Here is a 23767-nt window from a genome sequence, read left to right on the forward strand (position 1 = left end):
CTTCACCTCTTTCTTTTTCATCTTTCACATCTTCCTTCTGGATCCTCCTGTCAGTTCTCTCCTATTTTAAAACACATACACAGGAAACCACCATCAAAAGCATTTGGGAAAAACATCCTTCCTGTATTCCTGTTCATCGCTAGCTACTACCACATCTCCTTCTGCCCTTCACAGCCAAATTGAATGAACTGCCTTCCTGCATTCTTGTCCTTCCATCCTTCACGTTCCCGCTGCATCAGTGATCTCTGTTCCTGCAAGAGACACGCAACCTGTGAGACTGCTGTCTCCTGAGGTCACCAACAATCCCCTTAGTGCTGAATCCTAGGCCTTGTGGGACTTTGGAGAGGGTTCTAGAGTTAGACCAGTAGTTTCACAGGAATGGAGAAACTTTTTTTACACAAACATTTCCCCGTAATTCGCTCATTGCTCATGGGTTAGTCACCTAACACTCCTGGTTTTACAGCTATCCTTGAAGAGTCGGGAGTTCCATCAGGAGTCTTGGAGGGCCCTCAGTAGCAGATGGTCATCCCGTACAAATGAAAATATGTTCCTATTAAAGGCAGATTATCCATACATAACAAATCCAACCTGGGATTGTCCAGCCCACTCTGCCCTTCTTTGACATCTTTTCTAAAGTGTTTTTTTTTTTCCACCTTAAATAAGAGAATACTTCCATTTGGACTGTTCAACATTGCTGCAAACTCAACTTACTAGCAAATTTAAATCTAAAACCAAGGATCTGGCTGTTGGGTATTATGCAATTCGTATTTCCTGGCTCTTTTCCTGTTTAATGGAAAGGCGTTTCATAAGGGGGTTCAGTCCTCTGGGTAGAAGAACAGGGCTCACCTGAGGCTGTGAGTTTTGAACTCTGCAAAGAAAGGGGGCTGCCCTGTAATAGGAAATGAGGCAGTACCTGACCCCATCCAGACTCCCAGGGGTCACACCCATCACTGAGGATCCTGCAGAGCTGTGTGTGCATCCGGGACATGAGCCCCATGAGCAGGTTAGTCATGCACTTGAACACTGTGGGGCCAACTGTACTTACAGAGAACATGTACATTTTTTCTTTTCGCATTTTATTTGGTAACAGCATCCTAGTGGTTTTAATCTGACCTCTTGCTAAGAATAAAGAGGAATTTGGGCGCATTTGGAGGGGCTGAGACTTACTTGGAGAGTAGTGTGCCCCTGGAGCCAAGGATGATGGGAGCACTCTTGTGAGATCACTAACGCTGAAAGCAGAATTCAGATGAGAGTGGAGGGGTCCATCGGCCGGGCAGCACCATACCTGGGCGTTTCCTTCATGGTGGCTCAAGCCTGGGGATACAACATGTTATTTTCACAGAAGACCTGTTCATTTTTCCTAAGCCTCCAGGGTCCCTTAGACACCCAGGCTTGAAATCCAGGAGTCATCAAACTCAGAGTGTCACCCATGTTGTCTTTATTTAAAATGCACACTTTAAATCAAACGGTGCTACCCTCAAGAGAGGTGCAGTCCCATCGCACTGTCTGTGGTGACAGAAGTGTCCTCTCTCTTTGCTGTCCAATATGGTAGCTACTAGCCACACTTGAAATGTAGTGAGTGGGACTTAAGAATTAAGTTTTTAATTTCAGTTAATATTAAATAACCACATATTGCTAGTGTCTGCTATATTGGACAGCACAGCTCTAGAACTTTTCAATGTAAGACATGGAACATAAGAAACACAAACACAAATCCTCTTCGAGTTCATGAGACAGGAAGGTTTGAGACGGTATATTTCAAGTCTGGGTGCAGTCACATTCTTCAAGCTTTTTCCCCAAAAGGCGCCCATCACCTCTGCTCCCTTTACAGTCCCAGGGGCCATTGCACGCAGCTTGTCACCTGCCTGTTTCTGCACCTAATCCTCCACCTCGACTGTCTTCCTGTCCATCTGGCTGCCCACTGCCTCTCTCCCTAATTTGTGTGCCCTCCCACCTCAAAGAGTTTTCAGCTCTATTTTACACAGCAGAGAGACAACTGGGCCTGGGAGATTGGTGCCTGTTAGTTTTGATACATATGTATAGAATGCCCACTTAACTAATTTTTTTGGTAAGATATAAATCCATGACAAATTCTGTCTTTATTGCACCCCCAACCTCAAGCTAACTTACTATGAAATATTTAGGGAAAATAGGCTGACATGTTCATCTTATCCCTGCATTCATTTAAATAATCTTGAATGAGGGATCCTACAACAACGTTAGTCCATTCCATTAAAGGTGATAACGCCGCCACCCAGGAAAGAAAGGCACAGCCACAAAGACGCGGTCCTTCAGCCACTCTTTGAAAGCTGAGTGTCCAAGGTGTCAACAAGCTGCTTGGCATCGGGGCCGGTCCTGCTAAGTGCCCAGCCAGCTTTCGGGCGTCCTCCTTGCAGAAGTGGGCCTGCCTGGGGCGCGGGCCGCACTCCTGGCCCGGGGCGGAGCTCGTTCACCTGCGCGGCTCCCTCCTCGCACCTGCCCGAGGGCCCGCGCGCCCCGCGCTCCCGTGTCCTGGGAAGGAGGCCGGGCGCGCCGCGACACCTGCGCTTCCCTGGCGGGAGTCAGGGCTAGGCCGGCGGCGCGCAGGGCGTGCGGAGCACGGGGCGGGCGGGTGGGGCTCCAGGCAGGCGGGGCCCGGGGTCCGGCAGGCGTGCGGGGCTCTAGGCACGCGGAGCGCGGGGCGCGGGTGGGCAGGCGGGGCAGGAGCGCGGGGCCCGCTGGCCGCTGGGTTCCGCAGCCGGCGGAGGAAGGCGGGCCGGGCTCGCGCCGGGGCCATGCGGGCGGCGGCCAGGACGGTGGGGCTGCTTCTGCTGCTGGCCGCAGGCCTGCCCCGGAGCCGCGGTGAGCCGGACCCCAGGCGGGCCCGGGCGCAGGGGACGCGGTCCCGGCGCTGAGCTGCCGGCGGCGGGGGCGGGGCGGGCGGCGGTCCCGCACAGGGGCCGGGGTGGCTCTGAAGTTTGGGTTCTGGAGCCCAAGTGTGTAGGCGCCTCACTTCACCCCGCTGGCGCTGAGGAGCCTCCTCCCAGGAGACATAACAGATGTAAGGAACTAGAGCAAGGATCTCCCTGCCGGGGAGCACGGGTCGCCCTCCGGTGTCTTTAATCCGAGCCGAATTGTGTAGCAACCTCAACTGAGAGGCTGTGCTCGCCCCCGAGAGTGCACCCCGAATCAGCCACCGGACGGAGGGCGGGCTCATCCTGCGCCCAGGTCTTTGCTGCTGCAAAGGGCAGGGGAGTCGTGAGCCAACTTGGGGTGAGGGTGGGATAGTCTCAGGATTATCTTGAGAAAAGAAAGGGGATTACCTACAGCCGAGCAGAATCAGAACAGCTGTGCCAGGTCAGGAACGTCTGAAGGGGAGTCTTGATGAAGTGAACCCCTACGTAAGTATGTGTCTGTGCGTGCACACGTGTGCTCTCCCACACAGGACTGAAGTGTGGGATCCGGGCAGTTGGTTTGAAAAGTACGGAAACTGTCTTGGAATCTGGATTCTTCTCTAGAATCACTCGTTGGAGAAATTCAGCAGTTGGCGGACATTCGTGGCAGGTCAGTATGACAAATATATTGATTTCTTAATGAGAAATGGTGAATTACTTCCTTGGTTTCAAAAGCACAACTCCAAGTTGACGTGTAACTTTTGTCATGACCCCACTCAACCTGTCTGCCAAAAAGTATACTTCATAGGAAGTATCTTACGAACCAACATATATCTGTATCTTAAGACTGTTACATTAGGAGAGTTGATCTCAAATGTATCTCTGAAGGACGGGGCATCTATTGATGCCGGGGTTCTTGTTCACGAAGCCGAAGAATGAGCTTCACAAACACTCAAGGTAGGAGAGCAAGGTACAGGCTTTTATTTAGAGATAAAGTGAGAGGACAGAGCTCCTGGCCAGGAGGGGACAAGAGAGTCTGTGGTGGTGCGTCGTCTAGGGGTTTTATAGAATTTCTAAGTTGAGGATTTTTCGAGAACATGAAAAAAAGATTGGAGGTGGACTTTTTAAGTGGTCCCAGGATATTTAGAATTAACTTAACACAAGTAAGTTCCTGCTCTGTTGACTTCTCCCTCAGATACCAGCATCTTGGTCTGAGGGCATATGAAACAAGGCCACCTGCTCAGCTCCCAAGGTGGGCTGGGGTATTGTTTGCTAAAGAGTAAGTTAAGTGCAATCTTTAAGGTGGAATCCTTCTTGCCTTTTACTGTGTTACGGCTGGGCTTGCGCACTAAATTAGTTTGCCCAGTTGGCAAAATCGCTTCATCGGATCTGAAGGAGGAAAGACAGCACGTAGGCCTGGGCCTTTTAACATGTCAAAGTGAATCTTACACATGATTATAAATGATTAGAATAAAATAAACATGTTCTACTCTTCTTTATCTGGGGTGTACTAAGTGATCTCACTGAAGAATGACTCTAGAACTGAATGTTTAAAGCAGAGTTTTAGTAGGGGGTTTCCTTGCATGTAGGTACATTGCTCTGACTGCAAATATCCTGCCTTGATTTTTCCGGAGGCCCTCACCCTACTCTGACTACACCCATGGTCCCTGTCTCACTATGAGGAAATGTACATTAGTTGTGTTTGTGACTTTTTTCTTGGGCAGGTCTCCCTAAAATTAGGTGAGCACCACTTCTGTGGAGGAAGCTTGATTCAGGATGATCTGGTTGTTACAGCGGCGCGCTGCCTGGGTAGCCTCTCTGAGTAAGTTCTGGATTTCCATTACTTATCAAAACCCAGTTCATGACGATAGGACTGGGAGATTTGATGCTCCAAATACCATGCAAAATTCAATATCAGTCCCCTTCATAATTTTTCCACCTGGTCCCCCCAACCACTGAGCTTTCAGAGCCCCAGAAATTTGTATGTGTCTCAAGATTGCCCACACTTCCTACTCTACGAATCAGAGACCTCAGAGATCCCAGACATCATCTATAGTTTGTGGAGTTAGTGGTAGGGTGGGGATGGTAGTTACTTGTTATAATGAAATATTAGCATCAAATGTTGAATGGATACTCCAAAGTTTTAATCTGAGCTTCAGCCATTAGGAGGGAAAAAATGCTGTGGAAATAACAGATACTTAGCTAGATTAAAAGAGGGCACCAATAGGAGGAAAAGAAGGACAGTTCTAGGAACAATTTTTATATCTTGTTAAAAAATGGTAGAGTGTGTATATATATATAGACTGGTCTATGTACAAAAGAAAAGGAGGCCATACTTAAATATTTTATGAACAAAGAATTGATGGTATGGGTGAGGGATCACAGAATGTAAACACTCTGTGACCGACTGAAACTGGGGGTTTTCATAGGTCCCTATGATTTATGGGGAGTTATGACAGTAGTAATCACTAATAAAGGTACATTAATCATTTTTCATCTAAGTACAGAAATACTGACAGGTACATGAATCATTTTCCATTTAGTTACATAAAACCAAGACAGTCTGTCTTGGGGAAAATAACCACACTTACGGAAACATTTTCTTCGGCTTTAGGATGCAAATGAAGAGTCTGATGGTGACGGCTGTTGAGAACAACTTCTTTCAGAAGTATGAGCAAGAACAGAATATTCGTGTCTCAAAAGTTGTCATCCATCCTGAATACAGCAGACTTCAGTATATGAGTCATAATATTGCACTGCTGTTTCTAAAAAGCAAAGTCAGGTCTGGTAAGTAGGAAGAGAGAATATAAAAAATGTAGGAGAAAACTGTGTTTATTACTTCTGTACTAGTTAACTTTAATTTCTATGTGTATATCTAGCTGAAGAGTCTGAAACATTTGAAAACGTCCTGAGAGACTTCTTTTTGTTATTATTGTAGATTAGATATGTGACACCCTCTCAGCATAGGTATCTAATTTAAACATTCTGGATAAAATATTAAAACCTGTTTTGTTTTGTTTTTTCTTAAATGCAAAAAAGAAAAGTGTTCATTGTCCCCAAACAATGAAACAACACAAATGCAGAGGCGCCAGCTAGGCAATGAAGTAAGCAACTGCTGTAGGGTCATCTAAATGATCTCTAAGAATTTAGAGCTTTAACTGGAGGCTGCATGGAAGTAGGGGTGGGGGATGGGAGAGTGATTGGAGTCTCTGTGTAACCTGGGACTTCCTAAAATGTGATGCTTTGAAAGAGAGGGAAAGAGAGAGGGAAATACTCCATATGAAGTAGGGGAATAAGGAACTTACCTGCTTGGACCTTGGCCTGGATGGAGGGTTGTTTGATGTTGGAATTCACATTACCTGTGTCCAAGAATTCCAAGCCAAGACTTTAATTAAGTTATTCCAGGTGAGTAACTGGGGCTTCCAGTGGAAGCAGAAGTATATCCCCTTGAAGAAATGAACCTTAAATCTCAGCTTCACTGTATTCCCATGAAGTTTTAGTGGATGTGAGCAGCAGAGATTACCAAAGGTTCAAGGGTAGCTTCTTTACTATCTAACTGTCTAACTTAACTCTCTTATTAAGCTATTATAAACACAGTCTGATGATTCTTTATTTCTCTCCCTTCTTATTCTTCCTCCTCCATTCTTTGTATGTTAGGTGTTTTATTCTGTACTCTTTTGTGTTTCTTTGACTGCTTTTATGAATAGTTGATTTTATTTTTTGCCTTTAGTTAGTATTTGGTTGGTCTGCTTTCTTTGCTGTGATTTTATTTTCTCTGGTGACATCTATTTAGTCTTAGGAGTGCTCCCATCTAGAGCATTCCCTTTAAAATATCCTGTAGAGGTGGTTTGTGGGAGGCAAATTCCCTCAACTTTTGCTTGTCTGGGAATTGTTTAATCCCTCCTTCAAATTTAAATGATAATCATGAGCCCCAGAAATTCAAGGCCCTTCTGTTTCATTACATTAAATGTATCATGCCATTGTCTTCTGGCCTGTAAGGTTTCTGTTGAGAAGTCTGATGATAGCCTGATGGGTTTTCTTTTGTAGGTGATCTTTTTTCTCTCTCTGGCTTCCTTTAGTACTCTGTCCTTGTCTTTGATCTTTGCCATTTTAATTATTATATATCTTGGTGTTGTCCTCCTTGGGTCCCTTGTGTCGGGAGATCTGTGGGCTTCCATGGTCTGAGAGACTATTTCCTCCCCCAGCTTGGGGAAGTTTTCAGCAATTATTTCTTCAAAGACACTTTCTATCCCTTTTTCTCTCTGTTCTTCTGGTATTCCTATAATGCAAATATTGACCATTTGGATTGGTCACACAATTCTCTTAATATTCTTTCATTCCTGGAGATCCTTTTATCTCTCTCTGCCTCAGCTTCTCTGAATTCCTGTTCTCTGATTTCTATTCCATTAACAGACTCTTGAACCTCATCCAGTCTGCTCTTAAGTCCTTCCAGAGATTGTTTCAGTTCTGTTATTTCCCTTCGGACTTCATCCCTAAGCTCTTGCATATTTCTCTGCAGGTCCATCAGCGTGGTTATGACCTTTATTTTGAATTCTTTTTCAGGAAGATTGGTTATATCTGTCTCCCCAGGCCCTCTCTCTGGGGTTGTCTGAGTGATTCTTGACTGGACCAGATTCTTCTGCCTTTTCATGGCGATAGAGGTGGTCGCAGGCAGGTGGTGCATGTGTCAGCTGGGAGAACAAAGTCTAAAGGAAAACATAACCAATATATATAAGTGTATATTTCTAAACTGTAAGATTGAGTCATTTTTATGAAATTCTCCAAATTTTCTCCAGTGGATGAATACACATTGTGACCTTAAACAAAACTGTGAAAAGCAGAAGAGGAATAAAAAATGCTTTGTTCTGGAATCTGAACCAAAGTCATAGGGTGGCCATTATAGAGAACTTCATGATGGTAGTCTGGCTGTTAGCCGTCTTCCTCACAACACAGAGAACCATCGCTGAAGGAATTTAGACTCTATATTCTGAGTGGTGCTTTAGAAATCTTGGGGTAGCAGGAGGTTGAACAACATTATTACTAATTAGCACCGAGAATCTGAGTCACAGGACACTTCTAAAAACTATTGCCTAAAAAATTTCATTTAGACCAGCCAATGGTTTTGAATTGCATGCCAATTATTGTACCTTGTCTCTTATTTGTCTGGCTGTGCTGTGGATAAATGAAGATTGTATGGGGCTAAGGCTCAGTTACATTCCCTGTAACTGATTATTTTATGTCGGGCTGGTGGCAAGAATAATTTTTTGGTTCCCTGGAGACCTAGCTGGACCATGTTACCTTGTCTCATATTAGAACACTTTAAAAAGATTTACTTAGGTTATTTCAGATATTATGAAAGCTCAGTACTGTCTCCTAGCTGGTTCAGAACCCCTTCTTCAGAAGTGCTTAGGTTCTGGAGTCTGGGACATCTGTCTCTCTCTCTCTCTCTCTCTTCTAATTGAGTTTTGTTCTGCTTAATTTTCTCATTGTTATGTTGTTGGGATATTTATGATAAGAATTTTCAGTTTCAAAAGTAGGATTTTTTTTCTCTTATTTTGCTCAGTAACCTTTGCCTTGATGAATAGTAAGATCATTTATTGTTTATGGCTAGGAGACTTATGTGAAGGAGAGTCACCTTCATTAAAATCTCATGGTCCTCTTCTGATGTTGAATTTCACATATGATGTCAGTTTGGCCATGGAAGAATTTTCTTTGAGATATTCTTTTCATATTCCTGATAAGTCGGTTGTTTCTTTTCACATTTGTTTATGTGTATGTTTTTGTTTCACTGTGCTATTTTAGGGAAAAATCTGTCATCATATAAACAGATGGGAATTCTTCACTTCATTCGTCAACTTGAGGGGAGAAGAAAAAGACAGGTTAGGGGTGTGACTCCTGTAATCTGTAGAGGCCTCAAGCTAAATCTCTATAAAGCATAAGATCAATCAGATTTTTCATTTTTTCCTATAGCACCTAAGAATTTTATCTATTTTTCTAGATATTTGGAATGTTGTGATAATACAGTAGAAAATTTCTATCCCTCAGGAAGGTTGGAGGTAGTTTTTTGAAGTTGAGTTTCTTAATGTATTGAATAATATTCTTGAATAAAATTATTCAAGAATAACTAGTACTTCTTGTGCCCTTGTTTGATGGGTAGTTCCTATATATATAAGTTGCAACCAGATAATTGAAATACATTCCTTGCCCAACATTCCCATGGTTTGGGCAAAGGTACTGAGGGCATCATGAAAAATGAGAACTATTGCAAATTATAGAAATTGGGTACCATGATGAAAACATTTGCAATTGTATTTAATTATGAACAGTTATTAGAATTACTCTAATCCTTAAGATTAATCAATTCATACTCATTAAAAATATTAATTGTAATACAGTTGGAGAGAGATTTCTGCTAAAGATATTTTACTTAGTTTAGTCAGGTAACAGTCGCTGCCCTAGTAAAGTTTATTATCTAGTGGGGGAGATGATCAATAATCAAATAATCATAGAGACAAGTATAAAATGAAAAAAACAACTGTATCAAGTTTCAAAGGGAAAATATGATGTGCAATGAAAATATGTATCAGAGGGATCTTATGTATTTTGGTAAAGGATGGAATTCTAGGTAAACTTTAATCCCTCTGTTGTCTTATAGCAAAGCTCCATGAAATTTATTTCTACTTACGTCTCCCCTTTTGCCTTCTCATTTGTTCTCGAGTCCATTCCCATAGGACTTACTTTCTTACTATTCCACGGACATTATTCTGGCTAAAGTTGCACATGACTTGCGCACATCCGGATCCAGTATGGTCACTTCTCAGCCCTAACAGCAGTGTTTGGCACAAATGAGCCCTCCGTTCTTCCTTTCTTCTGGGGTCTCACTTGTCTTGGCCCCCAGGAAACTGCTCTCCCTTGGTGCTCCTTTTACCTCACTCATCTTCACAGTCTTGACAGGTTCCTCCTCGTTTTCTCTACCACACTGCAGTCCAGGTGTCCCAGGACCCAGTCCTTGTTCTCTTCTCTGCTTTGTCTATCCTCCTTAGCTTTAAATACCATCTGTACACAGAGAAGGCCCACATGTCTGGTCCCAGCTTACTCTTTGAACCCCAGCACTGTGTCACCAATTGCCTGCCCCTCCACTTGGGTATCTAATAAGCATCTCAAATTTAACATGACCAGAGTTGAACTCTTGATTTCTTACTGCTGCCTCCAAATTCTCCCTCCACCAACCTTCCCCAACCCAATAGATGGCAACTCCATTTTACTAATTAATTGCTCAGGCTGTTAATCTTGGTCATCCCTGACTTTTCATATATCACATTGAATATAGTTAATTTTAAGCTTTTCAGCAAAATCTATAGTTGAACTACTGAACAATCTCTCATCATGGCATCCTGATTACAAATCTTTCTTTAGTCTGTTTTACTCATAAGAGGCAGAGCGATCATTCTGAAATGAATGATTCAGATCACGTTACTCCTGCGCTAATAATTCTCCAATGTTTTCCCAACTCATTCGTAGTAAAAATCCTCACAGTGGCCTGTAAGGTGCTGTATGAGTCGGATCGCAGCTATCTCCTTGCCTTCTTTTCCTACTGTTTTTCTTTTCCTTTCGCAGTCCTCACTACACGAGCCATGCCAGTTCTTGCTGTTCCTAAGTCAACCCAAATTTTTTGCTGTTCCTAAGCCCCACTGTTATCTCCAAAGGCTACAACCATGCCTCATAAAAAGCTGGCACTCAGTAATTGTCTGAATAAAGGAAATGACATTTCAGCTGGGGCAGATTAGGGAGTAGAGAGTAAGGAGGTAGCTCTGTATCCAATGAATGGGTAAGAAACATGTCTGTTTGCTCATGGGCATCTCCCCAGCTGAGAACTAACATGTAAGTGGGAGTTCACTCAGGAGACTGTTATGATTTAATACAAAATCATTCAAATTTATATGGATGATTTAGTAGTATGGAATACTGGTCACAATAAATTAAGTTCGGGGAAAATTGCAGTGTAAAGCAGCATACAATTTTTAAAAAATGTATATATAGCATAGGGAAAGGCCTGGTAGGATTTACATTAAAATATGGATATTGGTTGCTTATAGGAAGGGGGCCACAGGAGACTTTTTATCTTCATCTTTGAACTCTGTGTTTTGAAACTTATACAATGTGCATGAAGCACTTTTATAATCAGAAGAATAAAGAGATATAAATTATTTAGTTAGATGTATTGACCCCTGAATATTCTTTTATTCTAGATTGTGTGAGAGGAGAAATTAAAGTTAATGATAAAGGTAGGACCCATAAAAGAGGTAAGGAATCCAGTTGGCTTGGCTTCAGTTATAAAATATTACAAAAATAGAGTGGGGAATATCTGTGCTGGTTAACACTGTTTAGTAAGAAGTGTACTCTGAATTCTGTCCAAACTTTTAGCCGTTTGTGGCCTGCTTCTGGTCACTTTATAGTGAAATATGGACTTGTGTTAATTTTCTCAGTGTCAAACTTCGGGGGTGGTGGAGACTTGTGGCAGATTAAAGAGTAGAGAGTAAAAAATTAGCACCTTATTTGGTAAATGGGTGAGAAATGCATCTTTTTTGTTTATGTAAATCCTTGCACCTATTTTAAGTCTATTCATTGCCATTCTTAACAAAGGTTTTAGGTCTCTTGTATTATGTATATATTTTCTCTTTATTCTTTGCTGGACGTGGTGAGTTAAGGTTATTGATAAACTAAATAAAATTTTGGATGGTATTAATTTTAGGCTGGGTAATACCTAAAGCATTTAGAGTAGACCTAAAATGTCACTGAATTCTTTAGTTCTCTTTTCTAATGTAGTAGCCCCACGGCCCTTGTGAACCTGATATCAGTGTTTCAACTGAGTGACCCAAGTTTCCCTTCCTAATAAATTTTTATAATTTGAACTGTACGTGCTGTGAGGCTAAACTTCAGGAGTGCATGAATTTACGCGGGAATTTAGTCTATCCAAGTACCCAGATCTACTTAGCCTGCTTGCTTTGTTTTCTACTCACCTTTCCTGATACTGTGGTTATCTTTTACTGCATTGTGGAGGAAATGAAGTAATGGTTTGGCATTTGTAAATTTAGGGAAATCCTAGAAGTCTTAGGAAATATTTGTTGAATGCCAAGCATTAGATCACTCACCTCCAGACTGGAGAAGAAACGATCTACTTCTCATGCTTGTGAATATTATAAGATTGTGTAAAATATGAGCATCAAACTTACACAAAAATGTACATGTGGGTGATTTAGTGGTTCACCATTTGTGAGTTAAAGTGAAAGAACTTCTGCCTGTCTTAATTTAGGAGGGGTCAGTTTTTCAAGAACAAAAGTCACTTAAACCCTGTGTCAATGTATGGAAGGAACTACGGATGCAAAGAAACAGGGATAGAAATTAATAAAAGTATACTGCAGTTTAGGTTTTAATGACCTAGTTGTAGTCCAGTACTAGACTTGATTCCAGTGAGCTCTGCTGAGGTCACGTCTCCCAATTATCCTCATTTATCCCAATATGCTGAGCTGCACTTGGACTTTGTATTCCATGTCAGGAAATAAAGTGAGAGCAGTCATTAAAGACTTTATAACAGAAGAATCTTGGAACTGTGAATGGGATCACTTCAATATTTATGATGGACCAGATCAGCAATCAAGATTACTTGGTAAACCAGTTTTTCTTAAAGGGCCTACATTAAGTGGCATTTATATAATGCGTATGTGTGGAAAATATGACCTGACTTTGCCCTGGGAACAAAATCATTTGTTGCCAGTGACTTTCCATTAGATCCTTCGTCAGAATTCTGTAACATTATTTTGCCCAATGGGATGAGCGTGAGGCCACAATTCAGTGGATTTTGACCTTTGATCCCAGCTCTTCTTGATGGTGGCCCAGCGATTCCTATCTCATTTTACCATTAGAGGGCGCTCTAATTTTGTTTTTCTCAAGAGGTCCTCATGCATTGTAAGAGGTTTTGCTTCCTAACCTGCATTTTTAGGTAAGTTTTTAATAATTTGTTTCCTCAAGTTTCATCCTCACAGTGAAGATGTTACTTTTTATATCCAGGATAAATTAAAAAGAAGAAAAGGCTTATTAGCTTGAATAATCTTTAGAGATTTATTGATCACAGTGTGTCTATCATGCTTGGATGTCAGGCAGTATTTTGTCCTAGACTGTTTCAGAGATGGAAACTTTTATAGCTCAGTATTGCATCACCGTCTGCGTCTCCAACCTGTTCTTCCACTCAGGACACCTTTATACTCTACCTGTCACAAAGGGCAAGAGGAGTGTTTTGATGATATCTTTTCTGGGACTTTGACTTGCTTGTGATATTACAGGATTTATAACACCGATAAGTTCAGCAATTTGCTTTGAAATTCTAGAGTTTTCCTTATCAGTGAGTTTGGTTTTTTTCAAGGATCCCCAAGTGATTTGGAGTATGGAGGAGGAGAAGATACGAAATTTCAAGCTATTAGTTCTCCTTAAGATGAATATGAGGCATCTATAGACTCAGACTCTAAACCCCCAACTCTCATCGGTGCCCTTCAGCCAAAGACCCCTGCCTGGTTCACAGCTGGGGTGAAGCAAGCCGGATTCATTAGTCATTTTAGAGAAGGAGAACGCACACCATGGAAAACCAGGGGGTGGCTCAGAAAGAGGCTGTTAGGAAGAACCTATTGTAGGATTTGGGGTTTAGTTGGGTAATTTGGGAGAAGGTCTAAAGAGGTAGACTTTGCTCTAGATTATTTTCTGTCAGGAAGCTTTTTGACAAAAGAATAACTTGAAGTCTCTTTTGCCTGCTGTGTCAGGAGGCACTTTAGGGTGATGGGGTGAATTATGTCTACAGCGAGGCTGTTGTGGTAAACTAGATCTGCACTGTCCAATCCAGGTTGTTATTTAAATTTAAATAGGTTAAAAAGAATGAAAGGCGGTATTTGCCATATTTCCAGAGCTCAGTTGCTCTATGTAGTGAGTGACTCCCACACTGGACAGCACCTATAGAGAAGTTTCCATCATTGCAGAATGTTCTGGTAGTTCTTTTTTAAGACCGTAGACGATGTTGCCTGAAGAAGAGGATGGTAACAATGGAAATCAAGTGAAGTGAACAGATCTGGGGATAAAACTGATAGGATTTCTTGATGGATTGAATGTGAAATTAAATATGCAACTCAAGGATAACTTTTAGGTTTATCGTGTGAGAGGTTGGAGGGGGTGGCGTTTTTAGAGATGGGAAATAGTAGGGGGAGAAAGAGATTTGTGCTCAGAGATCTTTTGGGCATGTTGAATTTTAATGCTATGATACATCCAGGCTGAGTTGGCAATAGGCTGTTAGAAGTACAACTCAAGCTAGCGGGAGAGTTCGGGCTGGAGATACACATTTGAGAGTTGTTAGCCTCTCACAAATTTCCTTTGGCTAGCCTTTCTCTGACGTCATCAGTCTCCTCTATCATTCTCATCAGTTTCAAACACGTTCTATTATTACCCATCATTTAAAACAAATTTCTCTGCTTCACTTTTTAGCAAACTCCCTCACTTTTTTGAGCTGATAGGTTAGAAAGTTTATGGGATTAATGGCTAGAAGGTGATGGTGAGGTGAAAGAGTGGTAGCAGAGAAATACCGGTAGAGTTGGAGAGATAGGACAGGGTGGTTTAGATAGTCGGATGTTTGGAATAATTTCAGAGATGTCAAATGATTACAAAGTTTCAGAGCAGTTTTAGTGAAGGATTACAAGAAGGGAACCCTTTCCCTTGTATGGCTAAGTTAGTATTGACACTTAGCTGGCAGGCACTGGCTCAGTCTCACAGATCTTCACAGTCAATGACAAATCTGGCCGTTGCCCCTGCCATACTGACTATTACATATCAGCCTTGATCGACCAACACTTTTAAGGAATGGTGACAAACTGGAACACAGCCATAGAGCACAATGACCAGGATATTGAAGGCTCTGGGTACCGGGCATGTTGACCTCTGGGAGAAGAGAGAATACAGAAGGATCATAATTCTTTTCAAATATTTGTGGAATTCTTATAGAGGCTATAAGGCCATGTATGAGATTTATTCAGCCTAATGATCTCTAACAGTTGTTATTTACTATTACTCAGGCACAGTCCTAAGAATTTATAATTCCTTAATCTTTGTAACAGTCCTACAGAGGCAGGTTACATTTATCTTTTTTTTAAAATGTCAGGGAATCAAGATTGAGTATCTTGCCCCTAGTGACATAACTAATAAGTAGGGAAAGTGGGAGTATCTTGCCCCTAGTGACATAACTAATAAGTAGGGAAAGTGGGATTCATATCAACACACTCTGATTCAGACGCCTGTGTGCTTAGCCATGATGCTGACCATGTGGCAGTCATTACATTGATGGCTTTTGATTCCCATGAAGTGCAGTCTAGCAATTAGAACTGTTCAAAAAGAGAAAATGTCCCTAAGTGACATGTCGTATCTCCAAGACCAGGCATTATATGTCCAGGGTTGTTTTAGGGGGAACTCTCAGTTAGATGAAAGACTGAACTAAATGATCTCCAAGATTCTATACTTAAACGAGTCTTTTACCTCTCATCCAGCCACCCATCCTAAAACTATACATTTTGTAACTGCATTTTTTTTGTATTTTTGTCTAAGTCATTACTAGAAATACTATACTTGGCAGAATCAAGGATAGAACCATTTCCATATCATTAAGATCTTCCCTCTAGGTTAACATTATGTGGTTATTTAATCAGCTGCAAAACTTCCTAGCTATATAATCATCCACTTACATTTTATATCTGTTCACAGGGATATCATAAGATATTTTAATTAGTACTTCACTGCAATCAAGATTAATAAAGTTTATCTCATTCTCCCTAGCCACCATCTAATTAGCTCTTTCAAAAAATTAAATTAGGTTAATTTAATGCGGCATGTTAAGCATCCCATGCTGGCTTCGCGTGACCACTGATTCCTCCTTCAAGTGTTCAAAAACCATCTGTCCAATAATTAACTGTAAAATTCTGCTGAGGATTATTTATATTTAACAAAACTTATCATACTTTATAAATACCCATTCATATGATTCCATGTGAGTATTATTTTATCTCCATTATACAGTCGAGAAGATTGAGGTACAAGGAGAGATTAAATAACTTGCTTAGGGCCACATAGTGAAATAGCAAATCTAGTCCAAACCGGAATCTGTGCCTGTGAGCCCTGAGCTGCATTACTTCACGGATCCCTCTTCGCTTTCTCTGTCACCTGTCCACCCCCTGATCTCCTTTTTGAAAAACAGAGTAACATTTCTGGAATGTCTACCCCAAATCTCTTTACTTGACATGACATAGTGCATCCCAAAAGTTTCCCATCAACTCCAGTTCACCAGATTCTTTTGGGGATAAGAATGATGTAGACATTCACAATTCCCCTGCTCTCTTTCTTTCTCATATATCTGAATAACAGTGTCCTTAAGACAAATCAATAGTGTACCATTGCTTTATTTTGAAGGAATTTAAATTACAGCATATACAGATAAATTAACAGTAAATGTCCTGTCACTGTCAGGACCACCTTTGGGCCAACTTCGGTGTTTCTGAATTAAGAAAAGTATTATCATTAGTCCTTATTTGGGCAGCCTGTCTTTCTTAGTTTAGGCTGCTGTAACAAGAATACTATATACACTGGGTGGCTTAAACACCAAACATTTATTTGTTAGTTCTGGACGCTGGAAAGTCCAAGATTTGGTGTTTGGTGAAGGCTCACTTCCTGGTACATAGCCGTCTTCTTGGGATGTCCTTACAGGGCAAAAAAAGGGGTGAGGGAGCTTTCTGGATTTCTTTAATGATAGTAGTTGTTCCATTCAGGAGGGCTCCACCCACATGACCTCATCACATCCCAAAGGCCTCACCTCATAATGCCCTCACACTGGGGATTAGGATTTTAACATATGAATTTGCAGGGGGACACAAACATTTGGTCCATAACAGCCCCATTACTTTTGTTTCTCTGTCCACTTATCTTTACCAAAATGCTTTTTTTTCCCATCCTTATGATCACTGATTACCATACAGTTGTATATCCTTTTCATATCAATTGCTAGCCTAGTCTTTTCTTTGATCTTTTAAAATCTGTACCTGTCCATTGCTGCAATAATCACGCCCTCCCTTTCTTAAGTCTCCATCTTGTGATATTGATAATTATTCCTTTGTCAATATTAACAGTTCAGAATTTAATGTCCCCCCTTTGCCCTCTTTTACCTGTGTTATTGTGTAGGAGAAGTATTTTAATTATCGAGTATATCTCACATTGCAGCTCATTTATGCGGCTCCAAGAAAGAATTTGTCCCGATGTCTAATGGTGCTTACCTGACTGTGAATTTTAAGACTGATGAGTCTGTGGGAGAAAGAGGTTTTAAACTTCTTTTAGAAGACATTGTCCAGAAACGATCACAAAAAAGCAATATTGGGACCAAATTGCCTATCAATGGTAAGTCATTATTTAAAAATATTAAGGAAGGACCACATATGACTTAAAGTAGAACCAGAGGACTGCTGGCTTAAGGCAGCTGGGAGTCACCCCATTCCAGTACTAAAGACAAGATCATTTCACTTCAAACCATTGTTTAAGGCATGAGGCTTGGGTTTAGATAGATCATGTAAGGTAGCAAAGTGAACTGGGGTATGTGTGTGTGTATGTGTGTCTGTCTATATGTGTGTCTGTATGCTGTATATTATTTCTATTTAAGAAATAATGATAACCATGAAAGTCAGTCAGTTGCTATTTAAAAGATCTAGAAGAGACATTCAGGCTGAAGCAAAGGTAGAGCTTCACGGGTTCCCATGTCTGTGATACCACATCACTTTTATTCAGTAAACCCTCCAACCTGCATAAAGACCCCCAAAAAGAATATTTTTGCTGAACATATACTAACTTCTCTGCATACAAATGCAATATTTCTGTTCCTTTTCAAAACTAATTTATGTTCTGATTTGTCTAAAGATGTGTATATGAATGCTTCTGTTAAGTTTGTTGATTTTTGCTCATTTTAAATGCAATGGGAGGAAAGACGGTTCTCTCCTCTTGCTAAGAAGCCTCGTGTTGAACCTACCAAAGCATAATGAACACCTCCATTCGGAGATGCTGATAGACCCTCATAAGCATTTCTAGCAAATATTTCTTGTCATTTTTCTAAGGGGTAACAACAGAAAACAAGACAGGAAGACCGCCAGCCCAAGACAAGTGCGGGATTCCCGTCATCGACCCATTTCTAATGGAAGGGTCAGAGAGAAACACAAACGGGCTGCCAGCTGCGGTTGGGGAGCCCAGGGTGGTTGGTGGCCGAACCGCCCCTGCACTGTCATGGCCCTGGCTGGCCAGTCTGCAGCGCCAAGGGCAGCATTACTGTGGAGGCGCCCTGATTGCCCCTCAGTGGGTGCTGACGGCCGCGCACTGTGACTTCAGGTGGGTAGGAGCTGCCTGGGGCCTGTAACGGGTGCCCCCTGCTCTCACCACATCTCAACAAACATTGCTCATTAAGCTCCTCTGAAACAGTCCCCAGCCTGCCAATGGATGTGCATATTATGTTGAAGCCTTTTCTGTGCTTCACTAATGCACTTCTCGTAGCATTTAATTTTAAAGCTGCTTCCTGCTTTAGGCGTAATTTAGTTAATAGGTCGCTAAGAGCACTCCCCCTTTCCCCATCTGTGAAACGGAGGTCCTGACGTCTGAGCATCTTCACACTGCAGTGAAAGCAAAGGGTTGCCCAGAGGTGGATTCCTTTCACCCTTGCTCTCCTGTCCTGTCTGATCACCATACCTAGTCCCAAAATCAATATCTAAAGTTTCAAAGAACTTCAAAGAATGTCCTTTAAAGGAAACATTTTTTTTCTTTGATTTTATCTCAATAATGGCCTCAGTGTGATACAGAGATATATAACAACTCTTTGCTCAGAGAAGACAGGTTACTGTTTTTGACATGGGTGTTCCAGAAGCAGGGACATAGTTGTCATTGCATGATGTGTCACTGCTGAATGAAGAGATAAAATGTTTTTAGTGTCTCTAAAATAGGGGTTTTACAATAAAAGTATCTGTTCAGATAACCTAGTGAGCAGGAACCTTCAATGAATCAAAAACTCATTTGCTTTACTATCTTCCATCTCTTACTTTTGATACAAATAAATCACAAGAAGGCATCTTATTAAGGCAGTTTGCATTCCTCTGTGTGCTCAAAATTACCTGGGGAGTTTGCTCTAAATGGAACCTTGGAATCTTAATCCTGAATTTTGATTTGATGAGTTTTGTCTGGGATTCTGCATTTTTAGTGCACATGCCAGATTTAATGCATATAGTCCCTAGACATTTCTTTGAGAAACATTGTATTAAGGAGTAGGGCATCAATAACTTTCAGTATAGCTTTCAGTGACCATTATATAAGAACATCATATAATGAATAATATTATCATAACACTATGCAGAATCATTACCTTGAGACATCGTGAATTGTAATTGTCAAGAAATAAATACTCCATGTCAAGAAAATCATATTCCATTTGATGTTATGAAGGCAAGAAAGTAGTTATTTTAATATGTCTCAAGGATTGAATTAATGAGAAACCCCATTGTTTAGGAATTCAAGATAATAAGGATTTTAATGTAGATTAGAAATGTTAAATAATGCATATTTTCAGTAGTTTTGAGAAGTTATGGCCTCATTAAAAGTGGAATCTATTTCCTGACTCCCTTTTCTTATGACAAGCACTGTGACAGATAGCCTGGTGATAGGAAGAAGTTACCTCTCGAATATAGGACGGAGTGACTGGATACCAGTGAGAGCTGTACACACGCACCCTGGCTTCACACAATTTCCTCCTAATGATGACCTATCCTTGTTGCATCTGGAAAGACCTGTCAAACTAGGTCAGTATGTATAATTACTTTTCCATATTTTGAATCTTTGCCATATTTCTTCTATCTTCCATATCCTGCTTAGAAGTGCTGTGTGTACTTTCGAAGGTAAATAATTATTTCAACATGTACTTACCCTCCACCCTTCATCCTTTCTTTCTGTTCTGCACGGACTTTGCTTTCCACTTACCACCACCCAGTGTCAACCTCAGCATGATACTCTCTGCTCCTCTTCCCCTAGGGATGTAGTAGCTTGTCTGTATCTGTTCCCATTCATTGATTTTCTGTGCTAAGAGTAAGAGATGTCGTTTCTTGCGTGAGAGACAATGAATTTTTGGCCCCAGCAACTCACCGTAACTATCATGTGACCATTGGGCCTATTTCTTTCTTTTTTGTTTTACTCTGCATGTTTGGCTTTAAATAATTGTGATGTACCTATTATAAGTTTTATTTTATCCTGCTTTTTCACTGACCATTATCAACATTGCTTCATATTATTAAAGATCCTCTTAAAATATAATTTTAATGGCTAACACCATAGCCTTTCCACAATTCTTATAAAAATAGGTGGTTTCCTTTATTTAAATAATGCTAAATTGACTATCCTTGTGTATACATTTTTCCAGGCATAGGACTGCCTTAAGATAAGTTTCCCAGAAGTAGAATTGCTTGATGGAGGGTATAACTATGTCAAGATTCCTGACATACTTCTAAATTACAAACATAGAGTGCAAGTCAACCATCTCTTCTATTTTTTTCCAAAATGAGACAATTTGGCAATGTCTGTCCATTTTTGAAGTGTGTGCCTTGTGGTCCAGCAATGCTCTTTTCCAGAAAGACTGGCACTAATGCACAGATTTGAGATCTGGGATTCCTCCACTTACAAGGGAAAAAAATTTAAATAGTGTAAATGTTCACCAGTAGAATTTAACAGATTGTGGTACATTCATCATCTGAATACTGTGTGCTGTTTTTAAAAATTATGTGCTAGATCTATATGCAATGTTTTAAATGGTATGACTATAGTAAACAAAGAAAGTAGGACTAAGAAAAGCAGCTCATTATAAAAATCTGTTGGTCAAGGGAAAATGTTTTATCTCAAGGAAATTTGGCAGAAAACAGTGAGGCAGCATAACATAAGATTCCAGAGCAGTTGGTATGTGGAGAGAGATGAATAGGAGAATAGACATGCTACAAAGATTTTTATGTGATTTTATTAAGAGAGAGCAGTAAAAATAAGAATAAATCATTGGAATAAATGGTCTTAGGTAGCAGATATGCTGAAGCAATTTAAGTGTGTAAAAATATAGATAAAAATCAAGTGAAATAGGATGGGGAAACAGGAGCAATGTATTCAGTGTGTGTGTGTGTGTGTGTGTGTGTGTGTGTGTACACTCACAGAAACCCACAATATTTATATATATACAAATTTTGGTGATAAGAAAAAATGTGAATGTTTAAATATATAACATACCAATGTATTTTATAATATACCCATGAAGATAGAATTAGATATAAAAATACCTGTTAGCTGTAAAAATACTTATAGAGTTTACATTGCAACAAGTGTGGCTTTTCTCCATTCCTCAACTAATATCGTTGAAAAAAGATCATTATATTCTTTTCCACTGTCATCTCAAATTCAGCATGGAGATGTCTTAGAGGCACATGAACCAAAGGGTAGCTGCATTTTTAAAAATGTCTAAGGAATGAGAAACCAAGAGCCACACATCTCAGTGCAGCGCCTGGGTTTTTATTGTCGTAGGAGGATATGGTAATACCTGTAGCAAAATGGGATGATCCCTTCTGAATAATTAATAGGTGGAGTCTTCTGGAAGACTTATTTATTAAATTACAGGGTTAGAAAAGGTACTGTCAGGTAAAAGTAGGAATTTCTAGAGCTATCTTTGTAGAAATAATATAGACCAATGTTAATATCAATTCTATGGACTAAATTCCATTTGCCTTTCTTCTTTCTCGTCCTGTTAATTAGGAGAGTTTATATCTCCAATCTGTTTGCCAAGGAACAATGAGAAAATAAATTTACTTTCCAAATGTATGACTGCTGGATGGGGAATAACTGAACCACATCGTGAGTATATTCTCTCCCTCTTCCAAGATGAGAAACTGAATAAGTACATGTGAAGTCTGAGTATACTGTTTACTGTTTTCTATATTTCTGTATTTTTAAATAGGCAGGATAGTGGAAAAAGTCTTTTTCATAATGTATCTAAAGGTGACTGGCTGGGTTTTAGGATATACTGATGGATGCTAGTTCATTGAGAATTGTAAAACTTGCACTGGAGAATATCTAGTGACTTTATCACCGGGTATTCGGGTGCCTCATTTATATGTAACGATTGCCCAGTTGCTCTGTGAACACACACACTCTCCCGTGCAGTTCTTTTCGGAACAGTATAGATGCTGCTCCCATGGAAACCCCTACTTAAAGATAGGAGCCAATTCCCAAAGATGTGAGGCATTTCCCTGAAATGATAGGCTGGTACTCTTGGCATATGGGTGGAAAGATGATGTGAAAATACCTAGTCCGTAGGAAGATCAGACCATGACTCTGGTCTCACTTGCACCACATTCTACAGCTGAGTTAACAAGTTACAAATAACCAATAAACGCAAGAATAAGTCAGAGAGCAATTACGCCTGTCTGCCTGCCTCCAGGCGCCGTCAGCACTTACATGCAATGTCTGTTCAGCAAAAGTCTAGTCAAGGAATGGGGGCACTGGGAAACGAGGGGAATGAAGTACATAGACTTAACACATTAAAAGCGAATTGTATCATTTATCAATAACTGACTTGGGTGTAAACTTCGCCTTTTTTCTTCTTTAAAGTGATACTAATTTTCTATCGTCTTAGGACTGTGCTAAAAGACCAAAGAGCCTACATAAAATGTTTTATTGTCTCTAAAGTATAAGCCAGCATGGGTAATAATGTTAGCTTTTCAAATCACCTAACAGCAACATTACAGGCCAAGAGAGGAGAATGGGTGTGATTTTTAACCCTTGAAGTCTGTCTGTATATAGGGCCATTTTTGTTTTATCCTTGAAAAGCATTTGCCTAGGTTATATGTGTTTCTTGTTCCTTTTCTACTAGAAAGTGAATTTCCTAAAACTGTGCAGCAGGCAAAGGTTCCACTGATCAGTACCACATCTTGTCGAAGGTACTGGGGACTGGATATTAAAAACACCAATATATGTGGAGGGGCTGCAGGATCATCCTCATGCATGGTAATTCAGGGGCTGTGTTGACGAGGCATGAGTTTCCTCTGAGTGTGTCTCCTGCATGGGTGTTTCTTGACCAGAAGGAATTATAAATATATGATGGTTGGAAAATGAAAAGTGAGAAATTGCATTTTCAATGCATGCAAAATAGAAAGTTGCAAAATGGACGTACTGTGATTGCTAATCTGATACTTGAAGTGCACCCAATTTTCAAAACAAATTACTTGTTCATTTGCCTGGTTGCACTATGTGAAATTGATAATATTCAACTATTTTTGACCTATAGAATGATAATTTCTTATGGTTTGACTTTGTAGCTGAATTAGGTAGCTCAAAATACCAACTTTGAGAATACTGAAAATACAAAGATGTTTTCCTATAACTCAAAACCATCATTTAGTCATTTATATTTTGATGCTTGAAACCTTCAGAGAGGAGAGAGTGACTTCCGCTCCATTTGGTCACCCTCTGCAGTTGGGGTTGGTGTCAACCGTGAAATCATGCAGCCGGGAGAACTTCTCTTTCTGCTGGTTGCAGGGAGATTCCGGAGGACCACTGCAGTGTGTCTGTGACGGGCAGTACAAGCTGATAGGTGTCGTGAGCTGGGGCAGCAGTAACTGCCATCCCACTGCGCCAACAGTCTTCACCAGAATTTCCGCCTACAGGGACTGGATCACATCTGTCACCAGAGGAGAAGTGTGATCCCTGAAATGAGCAGCATGATGGGATTGTGTTTATCAATGGGAAAGAAATACATGACTTATAACTGA

General features: G+C 40.7%; 1 protein-coding gene across 1 annotated transcript; it reads left to right on the top strand.

Moving 5' to 3' along the window:
* Nucleotides 1-901: 901 nt before the first annotated feature.
* LOC108387272 (ovochymase-1-like) lies at nucleotides 902-23767 on the top strand. The gene is made up of 12 exons (XM_073223541.1): nucleotides 902-1003; nucleotides 2310-2841; nucleotides 3425-3543; nucleotides 4598-4695; nucleotides 5488-5660; nucleotides 11123-11158; nucleotides 17169-17342; nucleotides 18050-18317; nucleotides 19611-19771; nucleotides 21753-21851; nucleotides 22870-23003; nucleotides 23535-23767. Exons 1-12 carry the CDS (start codon nucleotides 902-904, stop codon nucleotides 23697-23699), a joined length of 2061 nt encoding a protein of 686 aa, XP_073079642.1. The 3' UTR covers nucleotides 23700-23767.

This window comes from Manis javanica, chromosome 15, assembly GCF_040802235.1.
Source record: "Manis javanica isolate MJ-LG chromosome 15, MJ_LKY, whole genome shotgun sequence".
NCBI classification, from domain to species: domain Eukaryota; kingdom Metazoa; phylum Chordata; class Mammalia; order Pholidota; family Manidae; genus Manis; species Manis javanica.

Bases quoted from the DNA above. Each gene is read 5' to 3' on its own strand.
- LOC108387272 (XM_073223541.1), top strand. From the start codon at position 902: ATGAGGCAGTACCTGACCCCATCCAGACTCCCAGGGGTCACACCCATC. The intron at 1,004-2,309 runs GTTAGTCATGCA...ACTCTTTGAAAG, and splicing joins GACATGAGCCCCATGAGCAG to CTGAGTGTCCAAGGTGTCAA. The intron at 17,343-18,049 runs GTAAGTCATTAT...CATTTTTCTAAG, and splicing joins GACCAAATTGCCTATCAATG to GGGTAACAACAGAAAACAAG.